This window comes from Erithacus rubecula (genome assembly GCF_903797595.1).
Source record: "Erithacus rubecula genome assembly, chromosome: 11".
Lineage (NCBI taxonomy): Eukaryota > Metazoa > Chordata > Aves > Passeriformes > Muscicapidae > Erithacus > Erithacus rubecula.
In genome coordinates this window covers 7,543,219-7,562,674 of record NC_136663.1, presented here as the reverse complement: position 1 = coordinate 7,562,674, position 19,456 = coordinate 7,543,219, and the positions used below count along the sequence as shown (strand labels likewise).

Genomic DNA, 19,456 nt, shown 5'->3' with positions numbered 1-19,456 from the left:
TTACTGGCACCAGTGGCAAACAGAGACAGGCAGTTGCATGACACACAAGTCTTGCTTTTAGTAAACCAGGCTAAAATAGAATCAGGCCTGATCCTCTCCTCTCACCTCGAACTCCACCAGGTGGAGAACCAGACCAGTGGTCGTTGTCTTGAACACAAACAGCTGCAGCCAAACCACATCTGAGCTCTGGCTTTTCTTGCCAGTGACAGCAAAGCTCTGTGTGTGTCTTATGTTCTGGTTGTGTGTGTGATGAGAAGCCATTTTATTATCTTTGATTTTCTTAGAGTCTGGATATTTCAAACAGGATTGGGTATGAGAAAGGCCATGTGCTTCCTTTCCAAAAATACTCAAAGACTTCAAATATATATATAATTAGAAATATATAAGTATAATAAGAAAAAAGATCCAAAATGTGTATTTCTTCTTGCAGCTGGACTGAAATAGCTGCTAAGATTTCCTCTCTCCAGCTGAGAATTGGTACAGTTTGTTTTTCTTACATGATTTCCATGGTGTTGATAATTATGTATTTGTATATTGTGACTGATGAGAGATAATCAGACAGGGAAAGAGCACAGAATTACCTGTCCTTTTTTCCAGTCAAAACAGAATGTATGAATTTATTACAAGAAAAAAAAAAGTGTGCAAATGAACTTCCTGTAATTAGGCCATTCTGACCTGTGTAGAACCACACTTTGTTTGAAATTTATAAAAATTATAACTAGTACAAAACCCTGTGGTTGATGTCTCTATACAAAGCAACAAGTAAATTGAGATTTTTTTTTTTCTGTTTGAAATAAATGAATTATCAGTAAAGGCACATTATCAGAGATTAAAAAATCCAGATATTTGTCCAACATACATGTCAAAAAGCAGAGTAGGGATTTTTTTTCCTTTACCCATCTCCCTTAGTCATGTTCTGAATCACTGGAACTCTTAGGGGAGTGCAAAACTTCACACAGACAGCTCAGAGGAAGTTGTAGATGACTTTATAATAGTTCCTCCTGAGATATCTGCATGCCTTTGGCTACCAGTGTTCATTAGGGAGTGCCAATTAACCCAAATACAAGCTGTGGATCCTGTAGAAAGGCAAGCAGGTAAAAATGAGGATGTAAAAACACAGCAGGATAAACTGGAACAAATTTCAGCAGTATCCAGATTTCTGCGGGCAAACTTCCCCTTGCCAGACTTTTCAAGTCCTTGGTGTCACCATGTTCCTGCAGTGAGTATTGGTATGAGGAGAAGAAGAATTGGGAGGATGCCAGATGCCAGCGTGGGGCTGTTTTGTTCCCTGCACAAGCCGCCCCTGGGGATGCCCGGGGCAGGGATGCGCAGGGCGGGGCTGAGGATGCTCCGTGCGGCACATCCCGGCTCGGCCCGTGCGGCTCCGGCCCGGCCCGGGCAGCTGAGCAGGAGCCCCCGGTGAGACACGGTGCTGGATGCGACCCCAGCCCGTCCTGCCTGGACACAGCAGGGCTGGGAGCAGCCCCGGGCCGGGCAGCAAAGGACGGTCCCCGCCTGGGGCTCTGCTCAGCCTGTCCTACAGTTAGCAGGGCTCTGGAGATGGTCACACCTCTCCCGTCTGTGCCTTAACGTAAAAGATGGAGTTTGGCCTTAAATATTTTCTAAAGAAGACAGGGGAGGCACTGATTTACAGGCTGTAAGCTCCGCTGGGGCACTTCGCACAGGTTCTCAGAGAGGGAGGGAGATGCACGAAGCTTTCCCTGCCTTGCAGAGCCCCAGGTCTCCTCCCAGCCAGCCCAGCAGTCATTTCTCTTTTCACTTTCTTTCCTAACCATCATTTATTTCCCTGTGCGTGAGTTTACAGACGAGTGGCATCGGTCTCCCCCTCTCTCTCCACCTCCTTCCCAGCCATGTGACTGAGCACTCCCAGCACCAAGTGAAACTTTTGAGCCCGCAGGAACGCTCGGTTTGGTCGGCAGCCGCTCCCCGGGAGAAGCAGCGCGCTGACCATGGGGAGGAGCGCACGGCAGCTCTTCTCGCTGACCCTCGCCTGTGGTGAGTAACAGCGTCGTTTCTACTTGAAACACGGGACATTGTGCCAGTTTTCTTTCCTTGCAGTCAGGACAGCACCCAACAGACTCAAAACTTCGGACAGTTTTGTTGCTAACACTAAGGGTGCTTTCAGTAAAGTCCCATTGCTAAGAAATAACCATAACTGCTGTTAATTGCCACTGGTATACACTTAGTTTGATGCTTTCCTCTGTCTTTTCCCTTGAACTCTGTGGTGACACAAACTCTGTGTGAAGGAGTCGGTTCAAAGCCATGTTAGAAGCAGATTTTTTTTTGGCTTTGATTTTCTTAATTAAAAATAATTTCCAGACCTGCAGAACTAACTGAAAATCCTGAGTGAGACAAGCAGGAAAGAAAAAACTAAGGAAGCGTTGCTGGAGTCATTAATTTATCTGCAGTGCAAGATGCAGAGCAGGATCAGGAAAGCAGGAGTGAGGCAGGGGCTTGGAGAAGACAGGCTGGGGCTTCTCTCAGTGACAAACCCCACAAGAGCCACCATTTGATCCTTAATGCTGCTCTGTGAAATTCTCCAGAGCTGTACACATGAGGGAAATCTCCCAGTGCTTTAAGTCACTGCTCAACACCTGCAGCAGCACCAAATTTGCCTGGTGAAGAGGGACAAAATGTGTTTTAATCTGTAGAATGGCCAAGGGTTTGAGCTCACTGTTGGGTGTTTTGCCATGGGCACACGGGGATCACATGAAGAACAACCCCTGTTCCCCTCCCAGTCCATGAGCAGGGAAAGTGCCCAGGGACTCGACCATGAGCTGCTCCTGCTGTACATCTCTGCTTTCCCAGAGTCTGCTGAAGTAGCCTCAAAACATACAAATGAGTGGGAAAACAAGATCAAACTGAGAAGCAACACTAATAATTCGGGTCAGCAATCACTTTTGACCTGAAAGAACTTGATTCCTCTGTTCTTTTTGATATTTTCTTTAATGATGTTTTATTAATGTCACAAAGTCAAGTCTTTCTATGCAGACAGGAAATTAAACATAATTAGTGTAGAAAAAACCCATTGGGCAGCTGAACAGATGAGTGTGGTTAGATGAAAAGGGTAAAAAAATCCTCAGTAAGAGTTTCTATCACACAGCCCAGTGCAGGCTGAGGAATGGCACAGCCAGGCCATGGCACTGAGCACTCAGCTTCCCACTGTAACACCTGGGAGCAGAGCAGTGATGTTCCTTGTCACCAAAACTTGTCACCAAAGCATGAAAAAGGAATCTCCAGGCCCAGTCTGGGAACAGTGAGTTTCTGAGAACTGTGCTGGTCCATTTCTGAGAGTTTTGTTCTGGAGCATTGCAAGGAGGCTGTCAGGGCTCTCACACAGCCCTCAGCACCTGTTATACACAATTTTGGTGCTAAAGTGAGACAAGGGGACTGCAGCTGCTTGCTCTGGGAAGATACACCCCAGGACACTTGCATTCCTCAAGCAAAATACTGCTTGTATGAAGTTTTGAGTTGGCTTAATGGGAAGAAAAAAAAGGAAACTCCTGGGGGGTGCAGAGCTGCCATTCCTCGTGGTACTGTGGCCTGTCCTGCTGTCAGAGCCACAAAATGCTGTGCTGGGGGAGTCGTGCTCAAGGCTGCTTGCTGAGTGGTGCCAGGCTCCCAGAGAGGAATGTGGCTGTGTAAGGAGCCATGGAAGCCTTCCAAGCCCTGGCTGGAGAGCAGGTCAGGGACCCCATCTGCCCCTTCACACAGCGGAGCCACCAAACCACCTCCAGCAGCCACCCAAACACAGCCAGTGCCAAGGGGTGCAGCTGCAGTGATCCCTGCCCATCCCTGGGAGCTGATGTGGCCAAATGCTTTTGGGAAGACAGTCCCAGCCAGTGGATTTAGCAGTGTGATCATGCACTGGCAGAAGCCCCAAAATGCTTGGAGGAACAGTCTGGTAGTCACCCAGAGAGCAAGAACCACAGGCTATCCCAAAGACATTCTTGGCTTTACCCCTCGGGTGACCCTGTCTGGCTGAATAGTGAAAAATAATTGGGTTGAAATGAATTTTGAGGAGTTTTATTGAAAAGCTATGGGTGGCATTCTAATATTCAATAATATTCCTTTCTATGTGTGTGTTACCTGGTCAGTAATCAAAACCAATCTGTGAAGTGAAAACTTAAGACCTACAGACAATTTAGGACTTGTATAAAATTAAATATGGATTGTTCCACAGTCTTAGAGGGGAAGAAAGAGTGAAAATTGCAACTTCTTCTTTCTTGTTTTTATCATGCTGATACACTCGGATGCAGCTACCCATAATTGGTGTATGGCAACTGCTCTGGCTTTCCCCTGGCCCCACAGAAGGAGATCAGTCATCTGATTAACAGCTCTGCACCAGCTGGGGTGAAGCATAGGGCAAAGACAGAAAATGAACTAAAGTATCATATTAATTATGCATTTTTAGGTACATTTTGATAAAAATCACAATATTTTTTGGAGGTTTTTCAACTGTCTCAAGTTGCACTTTGATGATAACACCTAAAGTGGTTATCAGGTGTGTTTTGTACAGCTCAGAGTGAAACCCAGGCAATTTTAAGAGTATAGAGTATTTACACCTACATTTCTGCTCTTCTCCAGCATAGCCATTTTTAAGGGAAAATTGTGGTAAGGGTTAAGATCTGTGCATTTGCTCTTGTTTCTTTGATTTTTATCTTAAATTTGATTCAAAACACAGTGTTTTATTATTCTTACTTAGTTTGTATGTATCCAAAAATAGTTCAATTTTGTGAATTCAGCTATTATTGAAGATCTCTGCTCATGATGAGTGACAATAAATAAATGAATAAATGGAGAACCTTGTAAGATTTCAACCATTTTCACTCTAAATGTGCCTCTGGCATTAAGATATCCTAAAATCCTAATCTTAACAGCCTGCCTGCCCTCAACTTTGACACCAATTCTTGATAAATTTCTTTGAAAGAACCAGTGTAAAGTGAACTCAGACATGCTGAGGCATTCTCTGTGTAGCTGTACTGCTGGGAATATGAACTATCTTGGACTTTTGGATCTCTTCTGTTTCCAAACTGGATAATTTATCTCTATTTATCTCTATCCTCCCACTAATTTAGGCATTTAACTACACTATATTTTCATGTACATCAAAGAAATCACATGTCAGTGAGTTATTTCTTTAATTTGACCCTGTCTTTCCAGAGTCTTGTTGCATACCCACAACGACTCAAACAGAAGACTTGTGACATTCAAATATTCTACAATGTACTTTCTCAATTTTTGTTCACTTCTGTATTTACATTTAGGAGACAGATTTTTTTTTTCCCCACTTCTGCAAGGGACATTTCTGTAAATGTTATTAGGTGGAAGCATAATTTTGGTGCTGTAACTATTTTCTGATGTTGTCCAAAATGCTCCTAGATGCTGCACCCTGGCTTTTTCCTCATTACTGAAAGTCCATCACTAAGAGGGACAGTCTTTCTTTGGGTTCATCTAGAAGGAAAAATTACAGGGTTCAAGCTGACATGGCTACAAGAAAATCATAAATACCTGGAATTTCCCTGTTCCCAGAATGGTTTCCTAGGTGTGAATCACTGTAAGAGCATTGCATTGCCTCACTTCCTTCACACACACAGACACATCCCCTTTCCCAGCACTTGGTAAATGGTAAGAAACCAACAACCCCTTTGGCTGCTACACCCACTTCACCTTCCTTAGACCTTGACAATTTGCTTCCAGCAAATCCTGCTGAACTACAGGAATTCCCCGCAGGGAATGCTTGTGCTGCCTGGGGGTTGTGCAAGGTCTGGTTCCTCAGTGTGTGGAGAGCTGGGAGCCAGTGTTCTCCACTGGAATGGGAATTCTCAGAGGTAGGAACTGGGGGGAGTGGAGCCTGGCTGTGAACAGTCCTACAGGGGGTCTGCTTTCACTCTCATGACTGGAGCCAAATGACAAGTGAAATTGTATCACCCATTTGATAAAAAAAACAGGGCAGGTATGTTAAGGTACATGTAAAGGTTTCTAGACTATTGACTTTAGTTTCTTTGCAGCATTTTCCTCCTGCTTTGCTGAAGTGGCCCTGGGGGTCGAACTGTCTTCAGAAACCACATCCTTCCCCCAAATGGCGACTTCTGCTCAGTCGCTTTCCCTTTATCATTCTCCACCCCATCAAAGCAGCACAGTTCATTTCAACAGCACAGGCCCTCTTCAAACAACACCCACGAGCCACAGAACAACTGAGCAGACAACAGAGCAGCTCCAGGCAGCATCAGCTCCAGGCCAGCACACGGCAGCCCAGGCAGGAGCAGGCAGTGAATCCACAGCACCCACAGACAGCCCCAGCACGGCCCCCGCCGTGCCCTCGGGTACAGCCACAGGGAGGAACACAACCACCCGCCCTGAGTGCTCCACCACGACACCAGGAACCACAGCAGCGGCCACCGGCAGCTCCCTGCAGCTCCAGACAGCCAGTTCCCCGGGGACAGCTGCCAGCAGCACCCACGGGGCCGGGCCCAGCAGCACCCACAGCACCGGGCCCAGCACCAAACGCAGTGCCAAGCCCAGCCCCACACACAGCACTGGGCCCAGCCCCACACACAGCACTGGGCCCAACACCACACTCAGTGCCAAGCCCAGCAGCACCCACGGGGCCGGGCCCAGCACCCGCTCAAGGAGACAAACAACAGCCACTGGTGTGCCAACAGCCACGGCCAACAGCACAGCCACCCACGCAGGGACACACACAGCCCCCACGTCCCCTGCCAGCACTGTGAGACCCCCTCCCACCCCACAGCCCTCCGACATCCCCACGGGCACCTACACCCTTTCTGACGGGAACAGCACCTGCGTCAAAGCCGCCATGGGTCTGCAGCTGATGGCTCGAAATACACAACAGGTGAGAGCTCAGCGAGCTGAGCTTTGGAGGGACTTTATTCATTAGCTGGAGCTTATTCTTCCTCTTTCCAAGCTGTTTTCAGAATTAGCTTCTATGATCAAAACAAGTGCTTTGCTACCAGTCTAAGGCCCCTCACGCCCCACAGCATCCCAGCTGCTGTACTTTGGCCTGTGTGATGATGATGCCAAGGGGACATAAAGGTGCTTTCTTACTTCAGTGATATTTGTGTGGGAGCAATGCTGGGGCAGGAGATCAGCCTGCAGGGCTATTTGTGCTTCCCAGAATGGGAGATTAGTTAAAATCTGAACTGACTTCAGGTAAGAGCTTGACATTGGGAGTTGCAACAAAAGCAAGAAATTTCCTGTTTACAGACCTGGATTTAGAGGTGGGTTGTCCTGATGTTGATTTAGGGGCATTTTAGGATCATGCGGACTGCCAGGTCTAGAAGTGATCCACCGAGACCGATTCAGCAAAAGATATCATGCAACCTAAAATGGCTATTGTGTTCTTCAGGCTTAAAGTTTTATAGCCTACATTAATAAAGCACGTGGGGCTACATCCTCAAGCTCCGCAGTTCTTATGCTCAAGCCATTCCTGTTACAAATCCAAATATTCATGTTTGATGTCTGAATATTTTTGACCCTAGATGACTGTCTAATGTTGGTAAAGGGAACTTTCATTCCTTGGCCTGGCAGAAGCCAGGCAGGGAGCAGGATTCCCATCCTCACCAGACCACAGTGAGATGTTTACAATCATAAGGTGCTCCCTCTTTATAAATTACCACTCATACTCACCTGACACTGCCTGAATCATATCAGTTAACTGAATGAACTGAAACCCAATATTTTCTGCCAGCTTAATGCACTGGAACAGCTCAGTGATGTGTCAGACAGCAGCCAGTGCTGGTTTACGAGTGGGGAAGGACCCTGGCAGGCAGCAGTTCAGCTGCCATCACCACTGGATGGTTCATTCAGCATGCAGAGCCTGTCTGAGAGCAAAAAAGGGGAAAATCTCTGCATGTTTAAAAGTTATTAAATCTCTGCATATTTACTTTTAAGTTCTCCCTTCCTTTTCATCAGCCCTGCAATGTCTCTCCTCTCTACAGGAGCAGATGGAATATGTGACTGTCAACCCCAATGCAACAAAGATATCTGGAAGCTGTGGGATGGTGCAGTCTGAGCTGAACTTAACTTTTAGTGGAGGATTTGTAAACATCACCTTTGTAAAGGTAATTGTTGATTTATGTAAAATATTGAGGGAAGGAGTGTTTAGGGCTGGGAAGCAAGAACTTAGATTGACTTTGATCCAGCTTGAGCTGTGGGAAAAGGCATTTTTTCTATCTCTGTGCTTGTTTTCCATGTGAATATAAGGCATGGTTACTCCTGTCCTTCCCAAAGGGCTAGAACCATAGAGCCATGGTTTAATTAATTCAGATTGGAAAATACCTCTGGAGGCTGCCTGGTGCAACATTGTGCTCACAGTACAACTGACCTCAGTGTTAAATCAGGTCTGTTTGAACTTCCAATTTGGAAGTGAAGGGTAAGCACAGGACTCTGCCATCCTCTGATAGAAAGTGCCAAGAGCAGTGTTAAAGCTGCCCATCAAGCAACACAAAGTCTAAGAATAGCCAAGCAAAATCTGAGTCTCTCTTCCACATAAGTAAAGTCTTATGGGAGGAAAGGCCAGGTGTGCTGTTTGCATTGGAGTGGTGCAGAGGGAAAGGGTTTGGGACTGGAGTCCCTGTGCAGGAACAAGGTGTGCTGGGAGCTCTGACTCACACTGTCAAGTTGCTCTCAGCCATTTGCTTCCCCCAAAAGCCAGCTGGGGTTGTCAAATTCAAAGGACAGACTGTGCAGTTTTAAGTGCCTGAGAGTCATGACACATCCACAGCTGAAGGAGTCAAATTTCATCTAATTTCTGAGTGGAAAATTCCAAACAAATGAACTGCAACAACAGAATTGTTGATAAGTGACCTTAAAATATACCACACCAGGAAGACCTATAAACACACACAGAAACTTGGGCAAGATGAAAGATCCTGCTTACACAGTGGGGAAACTGAGCTTTGTTTTTGACATTGTATCTCTTAATTCCATGTTCCCCACTGCAGCCACATCCCATGCAGGTGTGGCTTTAAAACAAGCTACCAAGAGTGCTGCAGCTTTTATAAGCAGGAGAAAATCCCTGAGTGCAGCCATCCTCTTGTTAACTCAGGCACTTGCACATTTTGGGAGGCAGCACAATTTATCTAAAAGCTGGTAAGGGGTGGGTGATGATGCCAGCAGAAGGAAAACAGAACCAACAGGGTGTATAAAGTCATTAATGGGCCGGGAGGAATGGACAGGAACATGGCAAGGGTTGGATCCCATCAAACTTTGGCAAGTGTAATGAACATCAAGACCATGTCCTGGAGCTCCACAGCAGCTGAGAGCTGCATCTGGCCATCACTGCTGATCTATGTCCTTCAATTAATCAAGCTAAAGTGTCAGTCTTGCAGCCTGGTTCCAAGCTCAAATTAGAGACAATTACGAAAAGTATAAATAGTTAATCAGTCATTTTCACAGGAAGTCCAAGAGGGAACAGCAAATTATGCCCCACAAGTGTCATTAATTTTTGAACAGAGAAAATATTTTGATTAGCAGTCATCTTTATTTTAGCTTATGGGAAAAAGTTTTCTAAGAGCTACAGAGGACAAGTAAGGTAAAAAATGAAGGAGCTCCTTCAAAACAAAGGATCAGTTCAGACTCTGAGTGTTTGTTTTAAATGTGTGCTTCCTGCAACAAGAGGAGCATTTTTGGTGTTGTAAGAATCCTTAGGGAAAGGCTGGGGATTCAAATATACACAAAAGCTCCAGGTTGCAGAAGCACTAAGGAGAGTGATGTGAGCCTTTAGGAGGTGCTTGACCTGTCTTGCCCTGAAGAAGGTGGTTTTTGGCACAGCATTAGACAATGCACCCTCCACTTAAAGATAAGCCTCAAGAGCATAGCAGGGCTCAGTTTGGACTGCTTTGAAATTCAAGTTAATAAGAAAACAGTTTGCTGCCAGCTTTTTGTGTTTGGTCCCTACAGCCTGTCTCGGTGCTTTGAAGCAGAGTGCTCCAGCAGTGGCACTTGTGGCTGTCCCTGGTGGGACAGGAGCTGGCTCAGGCCTTGGGCTGGGGGGGCAGAGGACAGGGGCTGGTTCAGGGCTCACCACTCCCATGGTCTCTGAGAAGGGCTTGAAAAAAGGAAGTTGTGTAACCAACCCACAAGATGTGAAGTAGGAGCAGGTGTTTTCTCCAAGCAAAGTTTTTAACTGTGGCCAAACAGAAAAAAAGCACTGCCACCCAAAAATGGCCACGTTTCACCTAATTATGTCTTTCAGTTGGAATAATGCTGAGAGCCTCTTCTCTGGTGTATTTCTTTCTTCAATTTTCCCTCTCCATCCTACCGGTTTTTAACTAGCCATTAATATCTACTGCCATTTATCCACCAGCTGCACTCACCGGTGTGCTCACAGCAGAAATTAAATTGGGCAGCAGGGCTGCTCCATGAGGCATCACATTTTGCTCCAAGACTGCTACAAGGGGGAAATTCCCAGGGCTGGCTCTCACCCTGTGACACTCCAGGGGAGGGCAGTGTCCAGGTTGCACAAAGGTTTCAGAGCACATGTGGCCAGGACACCTGGCTGGAACTTTTGTTCTGTGCTGTTGTACCAGGTGCTTTCCATGTCAGCAGTCTTCCTACTTTTGGTTATCACAAGTATCTCACGAGTGCCCAGCTTGTGCAGTTTGTGTAAAATGACACCAGCATGGTCCTGTTTCACTGAACTGAACTGGTGATGCAGCTGAGATTCAGAAAAGAAAAATACATCCAAGAGAGTTGATTCTTGGGTCTCAAAGGTGATGCTCCCAAAGTGTTTCTTTGGGAAATTCTTTATGACCATTTTGCTAAAGTAAGCTGTGTTTCTTTCCCCTGCAAATATGAGTATGTATTATGAATAAAGATAAATCTTTATTTTGCAGCAAGCTCCAAGTTACTCTGTCACTAAAATTGAGAGCAGAATACAGTTATCTTCTGAAGGTCAGTGATTTTACCCTGTCTTAATTCTATATCAAACTGTTTTGGGTATGGGATAAGCTTTCATATCTTTAAAAGACTGGATTTTGCAAATAAGTGTTTTATCAAGCTTTCAATGTGTCATTCTCCTAAATCTTATGGTATACAAATGGAAGAGAAGGGACCTGGCTGCAGTTATGTCCCTATTATTACATTTTCTTTTTGATCTCAAAAGCTTTCCCTGCCACATTCTATCAGAACAGAGATTACTTCAAAGCTTGCCTACTCCTGTGAGAATTCTAACCTGCTCTTGCAGACTCAATTTGTTAAAATGTGAAGAAGCATCTGAAATTTTAGCCACTTTTTCAGACCTAAGCTCAGCTGAGTTGCCCATTGATAGTTAAAGCACTCATTTAAACATGTAAAAAGAGCAAATGATAGTTTATGGAGAAAATGTCTGTGCTTTAGTCACCTCTGTGACCGTTTTACCTCAGAAAGATGTTGCTTCCAATGGAGTCAGGGTGGATTCTCACCTGTCTCTCTCTGGCCTTCAGGTATGCTTTACTATGCAACCTTAAATGAGAAGCTGTTCACAACAAAGCTGGGGAATTCCTTTAAGTGTGCCAGCAGGCAAATCTTCACCTTGGAGAGGAACTTCCAGATCCTCTTTGTTCATATGCAGCTGCAGGCGTTTGACATTGTGGGTAACCAGTTTGGAAAAGGTGAGTAGAAGAACACTTTTCCACCCTTCCCAGATCTACATGTCAGCACTCTGGTGGCCTGATGGATGCAATCTGATAAACTGTACCCATACACATCCCCCTGCTGTTTTCTCAACCTTTTCTGAGTCATTTCTAACACAGTGCTAATACCTATGGAGGATGGAAAAATATCTTTCCCCCCTGCATTCAGTACCTCCTGTTTCACCTTCTCATTAAAAATGTTCAACTCTGCAGCCACAGTTTTCTTCTTCATCCATTTTCTCCTGGAACAAGCAGAGGTGTGTTCACTACCAGTGCACTACCCAAACCCCAACGTGCAAAGTTCATTTCCAGGTCACTGTTCTCAATATAGGCAGATTTTAGCTATTTTTAAAGGCTCCTGATACTTACATTGTCCCACAGCTGTAGCAACAAAACTGCCAGCTAATAAGGGATATTTGTGAATGCAGGATGATATTTTTAGAGCAGCTGTGTCTAGACATTATGAAATGTGCTCCTGAGGAGGAGCACAACTGACCCACTCCCAGCTTCAGAATTAAACATGATGCTCATCTCTTCAGTTTGTCTTTTTTTGCAAAAGTGCCACAAAGAGGCAATCAGGTATCTCAGCAAAAGACAAAGACCAGAGAGGGAGACTCAGTGGGACCTTGTGGTCTCTTTCAACTTGTCCATCTTCTCATTTCTGTGACTTCCTCTTGGGACATTTCCATACAAGACCTCAGGTGCACAGAGGGGCTGACCAGCTCTCCAGCCCTTCAGATGCAGCAATAAGACATTCTCTCTTCTGCCACTTGTCTTTCTGTGTGCTTACAAAATATTGTCCCTGTATTCTTCTTTTTACTTGAGATCTGTCTTTTGATTCTGTTTGACCAATTCTTCTTCTGTTAGGTCACCATTTGGATACTTTTTCCATTCTAAAAGGAATATGATGGGAAGCAACATTTGGGGCTTTTTGAAGATATGGTCCTTCTCTACACTGAGAATTTAATCTATGCTCTCATTCTCATGAAGTATTTTCATGGGATAGCACTGAACTGGGGAACTCATGGGATCCCATCTGGTCCACACACTCCCATTCCAATGTGTACAATGAATGATCTTAGTTATGGGATTAGGCATGGCCTCACCTCTAGGAGAGATTCAGCTGAGAAAGATGCTCTTTATTTCTCCCTCCCTCTCTCCCTTCAAGTCAGACTAATCTCTGCTAGTCAATACCATATACAAATTTAAATTAGTTTCGCTCCTACTCAGAGAGCTGAGAAAGCAGCTCCCACCTCTGAAATAATTCACCTGTGGCTATAAAATTATCATGAAACTGTTATGTATTGGTTGTGTGTGCAGATTCTGAAAGAGAAAATCCCCAGTGAAGGAATGACTAAACACATCACCAACCTCCTCCCCTCGGGTATCTCAAGACTGATAGTTTCACTTCTGTTGCTCCTGATTTGTTTATCTTTAAAAGGGGAAGAAAAAGAAAACATTAATGGTCACTGGTTTCAAGTTCCTTATAATTTTGTACAGATTACAGCAGTTTTATATCAATAGCTTGATCTGTTTGAGTCTGGAAATCTGTAAAAGGGCCTTTTGTACTTCAGTGTATCAGAAACAATTCCTAGAGTTCATAGAGTTCATTCCTTCCTTCCCAATGTTTCATCAAAGCAAAATGGCCAATTCAAGCATTTCTGGCTTTTACAGCAATTAGATGCAAATACTTTTCCACTTATTTAACAGCAGGTGACATTAACCAGACAGAGCTTTTAAAAGCAGCCTCTAATAGAATGCTCATGCCATTGGCTTTGTGGCATTGAATCAGCATCTGGATTAGAGCAGAAGAGGATCAGACTTTGGGAAGAGCCATGTGGAGGCTCTGGAGCTGTGACATGATGTCATGGACTCCACATGTTCCTTGGGCTCATTGCCCACTGACAGTATAAAATTTCCCATGGGGAAAAGCCCAAACCAAGCTACAACCTGTGCCAGCACAGCCATGGAATAACATCCAGGGTTTTTATCTCTGAGCACTGTCAAAACCTGCCTTGGAACAGTCCTGGGGAGTGACAGGGACGCAGGGTGTCAGATCTCCCTCTTATCCTGGCTTTGCTGGATTTGCTGCTGAGCTGGGATATGCTGTGGGGGTTAGCTGGCCATGCTGCCCAGCTCAGAGAATGGTTTGCTGTGCCATTCACAGCAGCATGACAGAGGTCTCTCTTTGGTCTGAGGAAGGACCATTCCTGTAGATCTGACAGAAGATTTAGGTCTGATCCAATTCTGGGATAACACATTAGTGGTCATTCCCAGGCATTGCCTTCACTCCCAGGACTGCACTTCTGTGTATTTTGAATTTGAGGCTGATCCTGCCATTGTTACTGGGTATATTTTCCATTTCTGTCAGAGGCTCATGTGGTGCAGTCTCTCCATAGGAAAGCTGCCAATTTACCTCTAGAAGTTCACTTTAAAGTAATAAGTTTCTGTTTAATCAGAGGATGATTTGAATGTTCATTTGGGTAGGAACTGGCTGAGGAAGCCAGGATTTGCCCTCTCTGTAGCTAAGAGATGTGTTCAAAGTGATATCTTTGGATGGTCCTTCAAAGATATGATTTGTGTCTGATATCCTCATATGTACAACAAAATTGCAAAGGTACTGCTAAAGCAACACCCTGGACTATGTCTGAGGCTTCTGCCTTCCTAATCTCTCAATGTTCTGAGTCATTATCCACAAATATTCTGAATTAAACAGAGAAAAGAATTAGAATTAGAATTTTCTTAGAAAACACTGACTTAACAAGGACCCCTACTGCTCTAATGATGTGCAGGACTATGGGCTTCTGTCTCTGGCATGATCCTCTTCGTGGGAAGAAGCAATCAGATGTCACACAGGAGGAGTTTTTGCCCATGCAGGATGTCTTGCTTTTTATTTTCAGACTGGCACTTTGTATTGTGATGGTCCCCATCTGCTTTTGGGAAGAAAGCCCCTGCTGTGTGTGCTGAGTGGTGAAACAATTCCTGCAGATATGAGGGAGAAGAGCCACTCTCTAGGGAAGCACAGAGCTACTGCAGAAGGGGCAAGGATGGTTTTCTTGAGATGAGGCTTAGCACAGATAAAAATTGTAGTAGGTATAGCTCAGTAAAAAGAAAGAAGAAACAGAAGAAAGCAAGGTTTTGAGAACCTCTGGCTTGTATTTGCCAACTTTTCTGGAATATAGATGTACAGTATAGGAGAATGGTGTTCTGCTATAACATTCTCTGATCTCCTTTTCCTTTCAGAAGAAGAATGTTTTGCTGATAGAAACAGCAAAATAGCTCCCATTGCAGTGTGCCTGTGTATCCTGGGATTGTTTGTCATTGTGTTTGCCACCTTCCTGATCTCCAGGAGGAAGCCACACAGAGGATATGAACGCATCTGAGGTGCCCTTGTGCTTCCCCAAATGTGTGCAGCAAGCAGAGAAGCCACAGGAGTTTTTGTTTCTGCCTGGCAATTTCTCTGCCCTGAAACCATATTTTTAAGTGAGATGACATCATGTGTTTATAGCTAATGAATGTTTCTGGAAGGAGTTTCTCCAAGGTGGGAAGAAGAGAACTCACACCTACTTTAGGCTATTCTTAGCATCTAATTTAGATGTAGTCCAAAATGAGGAGCCTAAATTCTCTCTGTTATCAACAGAGGAGGTCATTCAGATCACCTAAGCCAGATTTCTAAAAGTAGTTTAAAGCAAGAAGTATCACTATCCCCCAGAAAATCTACCATGTCTGTTAATGATGGTGTTTAGATTTATCAAAATATGTAAGTTGGACCTTCAGGTGAATAACCCAGAGGCCCACAGCTACAGACAGCCCTGCTAAGCAAGAGCTCACTGGAAGCTCTTTTTGGAACACGGTGTGTGCCGAAATCTCAGGGGAAGTGTCAGTGTGACCAGTGTGACTCCACTCACAAGCAAGTTCTCACCAGTCCTAAAACACAGTTATGTTGTGACTGGGGTTCTCCCACTAAGCCCTTTGCAAAGACAGAGTGGTAATTGTGGATCTTACCCGGGAGCTTCATTTGTTCCTGGTCTTGTGAGAGGTCAGGAAACCCCTACGTGCTGTTCAGACATGGACCTGTCACAGTGACCACACTGAGCTCAGGAAATGTCCTCTACTGGGGCAACAGGGTGGTCTCTTAATCCAGGAAGATGCCACACTCACTGGAAATGCCTGGGATTAAGTGACCCTCACTGGGGCACCTGCACAAGGTCCATGAGAAATGGAAATCCACTGATGCTATATGGTCTAGGCTTCTGTGGGAAATAAAAGCTGGCCCAGGCCTTGGACAAACTCTGCCCAAAAGTGAGTGTTCCCCAGTGTGCTCACAGCTGAGCAGCTGGATTTTCATATGGAAATAATTTGGAGTTTCTTTAAAGCACACTGATACACTCTGTAGTCTATTTCCTGCTAAACCAATGATGAAGGCATGAGAACAGTAATTGCTTTTGAGATTTAAGACCAGCTCATGTTCTTTGTGGTAACAAGGAAAAGCTTCTTGTCACAAAAGATTTACATGTGCAGGAATGTGCACATACACACACATACACACATGCACAGTCCATGCAATCTACTCACTGAAGCAAATGACATCAAGATGATAAGAAATTATGTACAAACATATTTGCAAAAGAGAAAATAATATTCAATAAGAGTACACTTCCTCCAAGGAGTTAGGCTAATGGCTTAAATTTTATTAATAAGAGTTTGGCCTGGAAAAGGACTGTGGAATGGCACTCATTAAACAAAAGGAAGACTGAAGTCATATGCAAAAATGCCTTGGCAGTTTAATCTGCATCTAAACAAAATGGAAATGCTGGGAGCTAATTTAATTTCTATGAATAATGGCCCAAATCCTGCCAGTTATTAATGGTGATGGAACCTCATTGGATTTTCACTGAATAAAATTGATGGTTATGTCTTATCAGATATTCCCTTGGGTATTTTTAAAATACTTTTGATATTTTGCTAGTATCCAGTTTACTTATTTAAATGAAGAAAAAAAAAGAAATTCTTCCATTCTATGAATTAATTAGACATGTTGGTCTGTGTGAAACAGGAAACATGGCCATACTGCTCTATAATCAGTATAATATGTAGCTGTGGAAATAATTAACATTCTCTAGAAATGTTCCCTTTGAGTCTGAATGAGCCAATAAAAAAGAAGGATAAAGACAATTTTGAAGAACTTTTACACTTGGAGAAACATCAGAACCAGCTGTGAGCACAGGAACAGCTGAATACATTTATAAGGTAAAATAGCACAAGAAATAGGATACCAAACTCTCAAGCCTCGAATACAGACACTGTGATTTGGACTGTATTCAGTTGAATACTCAAATTGGAATGCAAGTATTTCAATTATTCTTTTGCAAAGGGCTCCAGCACTGTTCATAATGCTTAGTGAGCTTTATTGAGCTCATTTTCCCTTCCTCCTTCCCTCTTTGGCAGACAAGCAGCCACTGGACTCAGACTTTTTGCCTAATAAGGTCCTTCTCAGGATTACTTAATACTATGAATATCTAGTTTAGAAAGCAGATTTTTATAGTCAATTAAAGCATTCACTTTTTTTTTTTTTTAAAACGAGGTACCTGAGAGGAAATGGATGAAGAGCTTTCATTTGAAAATCACCCTGTGCCTGCAGTAGGGATGTCACTGTCCCAGTCTGCTATGTGTGGACATTTTAACAACAAAAGCTGCCTAAAAAAGCTCAGCATGCTGTCTGGCCCTAAACTGTTCTGCCCAGGGATCAATAGACATCTTTCCCTTGTCAAAGCTGAGTCTCATTTCACATGTTCTTTGGATTGTTGGATGATGTGTTCTGTGTTACTTCTACTGACATGGATATAGCATTTGCTTGTTCTGTTCTGAAAAATTGCTTTATGTTAATATTCAGTCTTTCTAAAAAGTCTGATATCAGCAGGAGGACAGAAAAGAGTTGCTAATGACTGCTAATTCTCTTGTTAATATTGTGACACCTGGCATTTTTACTAGAGATGCTTGAATAATGTTTTACCCCATATTTTTTCTTTTTTCTATAATGAATCAACTTGTTAATATTGAACAATGTTTGGATTCAGATTTACCTGATTTGTTCTTATGTTTTTTTCTTGCTATTTTTTGTTTGCTATTTTTATGAAGCTGCATTCTGCCATTTGTACATGAATGATACTCTGGGCTTGCTCTAACTGGCACAAGTTTAAGTGCACGTGGTGCAAACCAATTAAACAATTGGATGGTCCCAGGAAATGCTGCCAACATGCAGCAAAATTAATCCAATGGAGTTAGTGCTTTACAGCAGTAGAATATCCATTGGAGAAATCCTTACTGCATCAGGCGATCCCAGCCTTGAAGTGCAACCTTTCTCCCATTTGTGGCTCCCTGTGCTCTGCTGCAGTTCCCATGCCAGACCATCCTCTGCACACACAAGGCAGAAAATGTGGGCATCCCAGAAGAATGATGATGTCACACTTAGACAAGTCACTGAGGCGTTTAAAAAGCAAGGTTTAATTTTTTTCAGTCCTTTTTGTTCTCTAATAGACAAGCACAAATCAAGAAACAGTTGTTAATTCAGTTGAAAGAGGAAGGGAGATTAGATTGGTATCTTGGGTATCTGAACAGCTTGGCTGATCACTTCTAGCTTACTATAATGTATGGTTGCTAAAAATAACTTGCTATGAGAAGTAAGATATGCTCTTTATTTTTCTATTACTGGTGTTTCCATAATAAAGGCTGTGTTTAATCATTAGAGTGTGCATTGTTGTGTAATTATTTTATTTCTGAAATGGCTGAGTGCGTCTCACATGTTGTGCTCTTCACAAAGCAAAGGTTGTTAGATGGACTGCAAGAAAGCAGGAGATGTGGTAAAGATGGGGGAGAAAAAACAATCTCTGCTGCCAGCAGCTGATTGAGGAACCTGGCTGTTGGAGAAGTGCCACTGAGGGCAGCAGTAACTTCCCTCAGGGATAAAATACCAGAATTATGCTTCACTTCATTCCTGGTGTCAGTGCACATCCCTATATGATGGATAATTTAATGTCGTAAGTTGAAAATTGCAAGCCTCTTGATTTGTCCTTCAGAAGAAAAGCAGGGCAGCCTGGAGAGCAGGGGCAGTTTGCTCTGCCTTTTGGCACTTGTTTTGCCTGGTAAAATGTTAAATTTGGTGCCAGGTTTGCACCTATTTATTGGGCAATATTCCTCACCTGCTCATGTTTTAGAAGCTGGGCTGGCAAACACTCACTTGTGTATGTGAAGTAGGCCCTCAAAGGCTGCTGGTGTTTCAAAATTCTTTCTTGACTAAGTTTAGTGGCAGATGGAGGAATAGTCAACTATTTTATTTAAAGGCAAAAAGTCCCCATCTATGAGTCACACCCTGGACTGCCCCAGAGGCACAAAGGTTTGGAATTCATTGAAGAAACCTTTGCATTAGAATATTTAGAAGAAAGAAAAGGGGTGTATTATAACAAGTGTGAGGAGAGAAAGATTTCTATGGAGTTAACCCTTTGTGACTATGATGACAAGATTAGGACATTACACTTTTTCCACATGTCCAGGGCTGTGGCCACTGCATGCCAACAAGGCAGGGAAATGTGGCTCTGAAATTTATCTGCCACAGCAACATAACACTGCTGGGCTTTCCCAGCTAGCCACAAAATGTCACAGAATATACATTTCTCTTTTTCTGTGAGTCTTATTGCCAATGTAATTGGTATATCCCAAGTACTTTACTAAATTATAAACTGATTCAGTTTCTCACTTAGCTCTTTCTTCACAATTTTAGATAGGAGCATTTCCAACATGCA

General features: G+C 43.7%; 1 protein-coding gene across 1 annotated transcript; it reads left to right on the top strand.

Moving 5' to 3' along the window:
* Nucleotides 1–1,628: 1,628 nt before the first annotated feature.
* On the top strand, nucleotides 1,629–17,653 carry LAMP3 (lysosomal associated membrane protein 3). Its single transcript, XM_079314882.1, has 6 exons — nucleotides 1,629–2,016; nucleotides 6,033–6,877; nucleotides 7,983–8,105; nucleotides 10,881–10,938; nucleotides 11,469–11,636; nucleotides 14,901–17,653. The coding sequence occupies exons 1-6, from the start codon at nucleotides 1,971–1,973 to the stop codon at nucleotides 15,038–15,040; spliced, it is 1,380 nt and encodes a 459-aa protein (XP_079171008.1). The 5' UTR covers nucleotides 1,629–1,970; the 3' UTR covers nucleotides 15,041–17,653.
* Nucleotides 17,654–19,456: the final 1,803 nt, after the last annotated feature.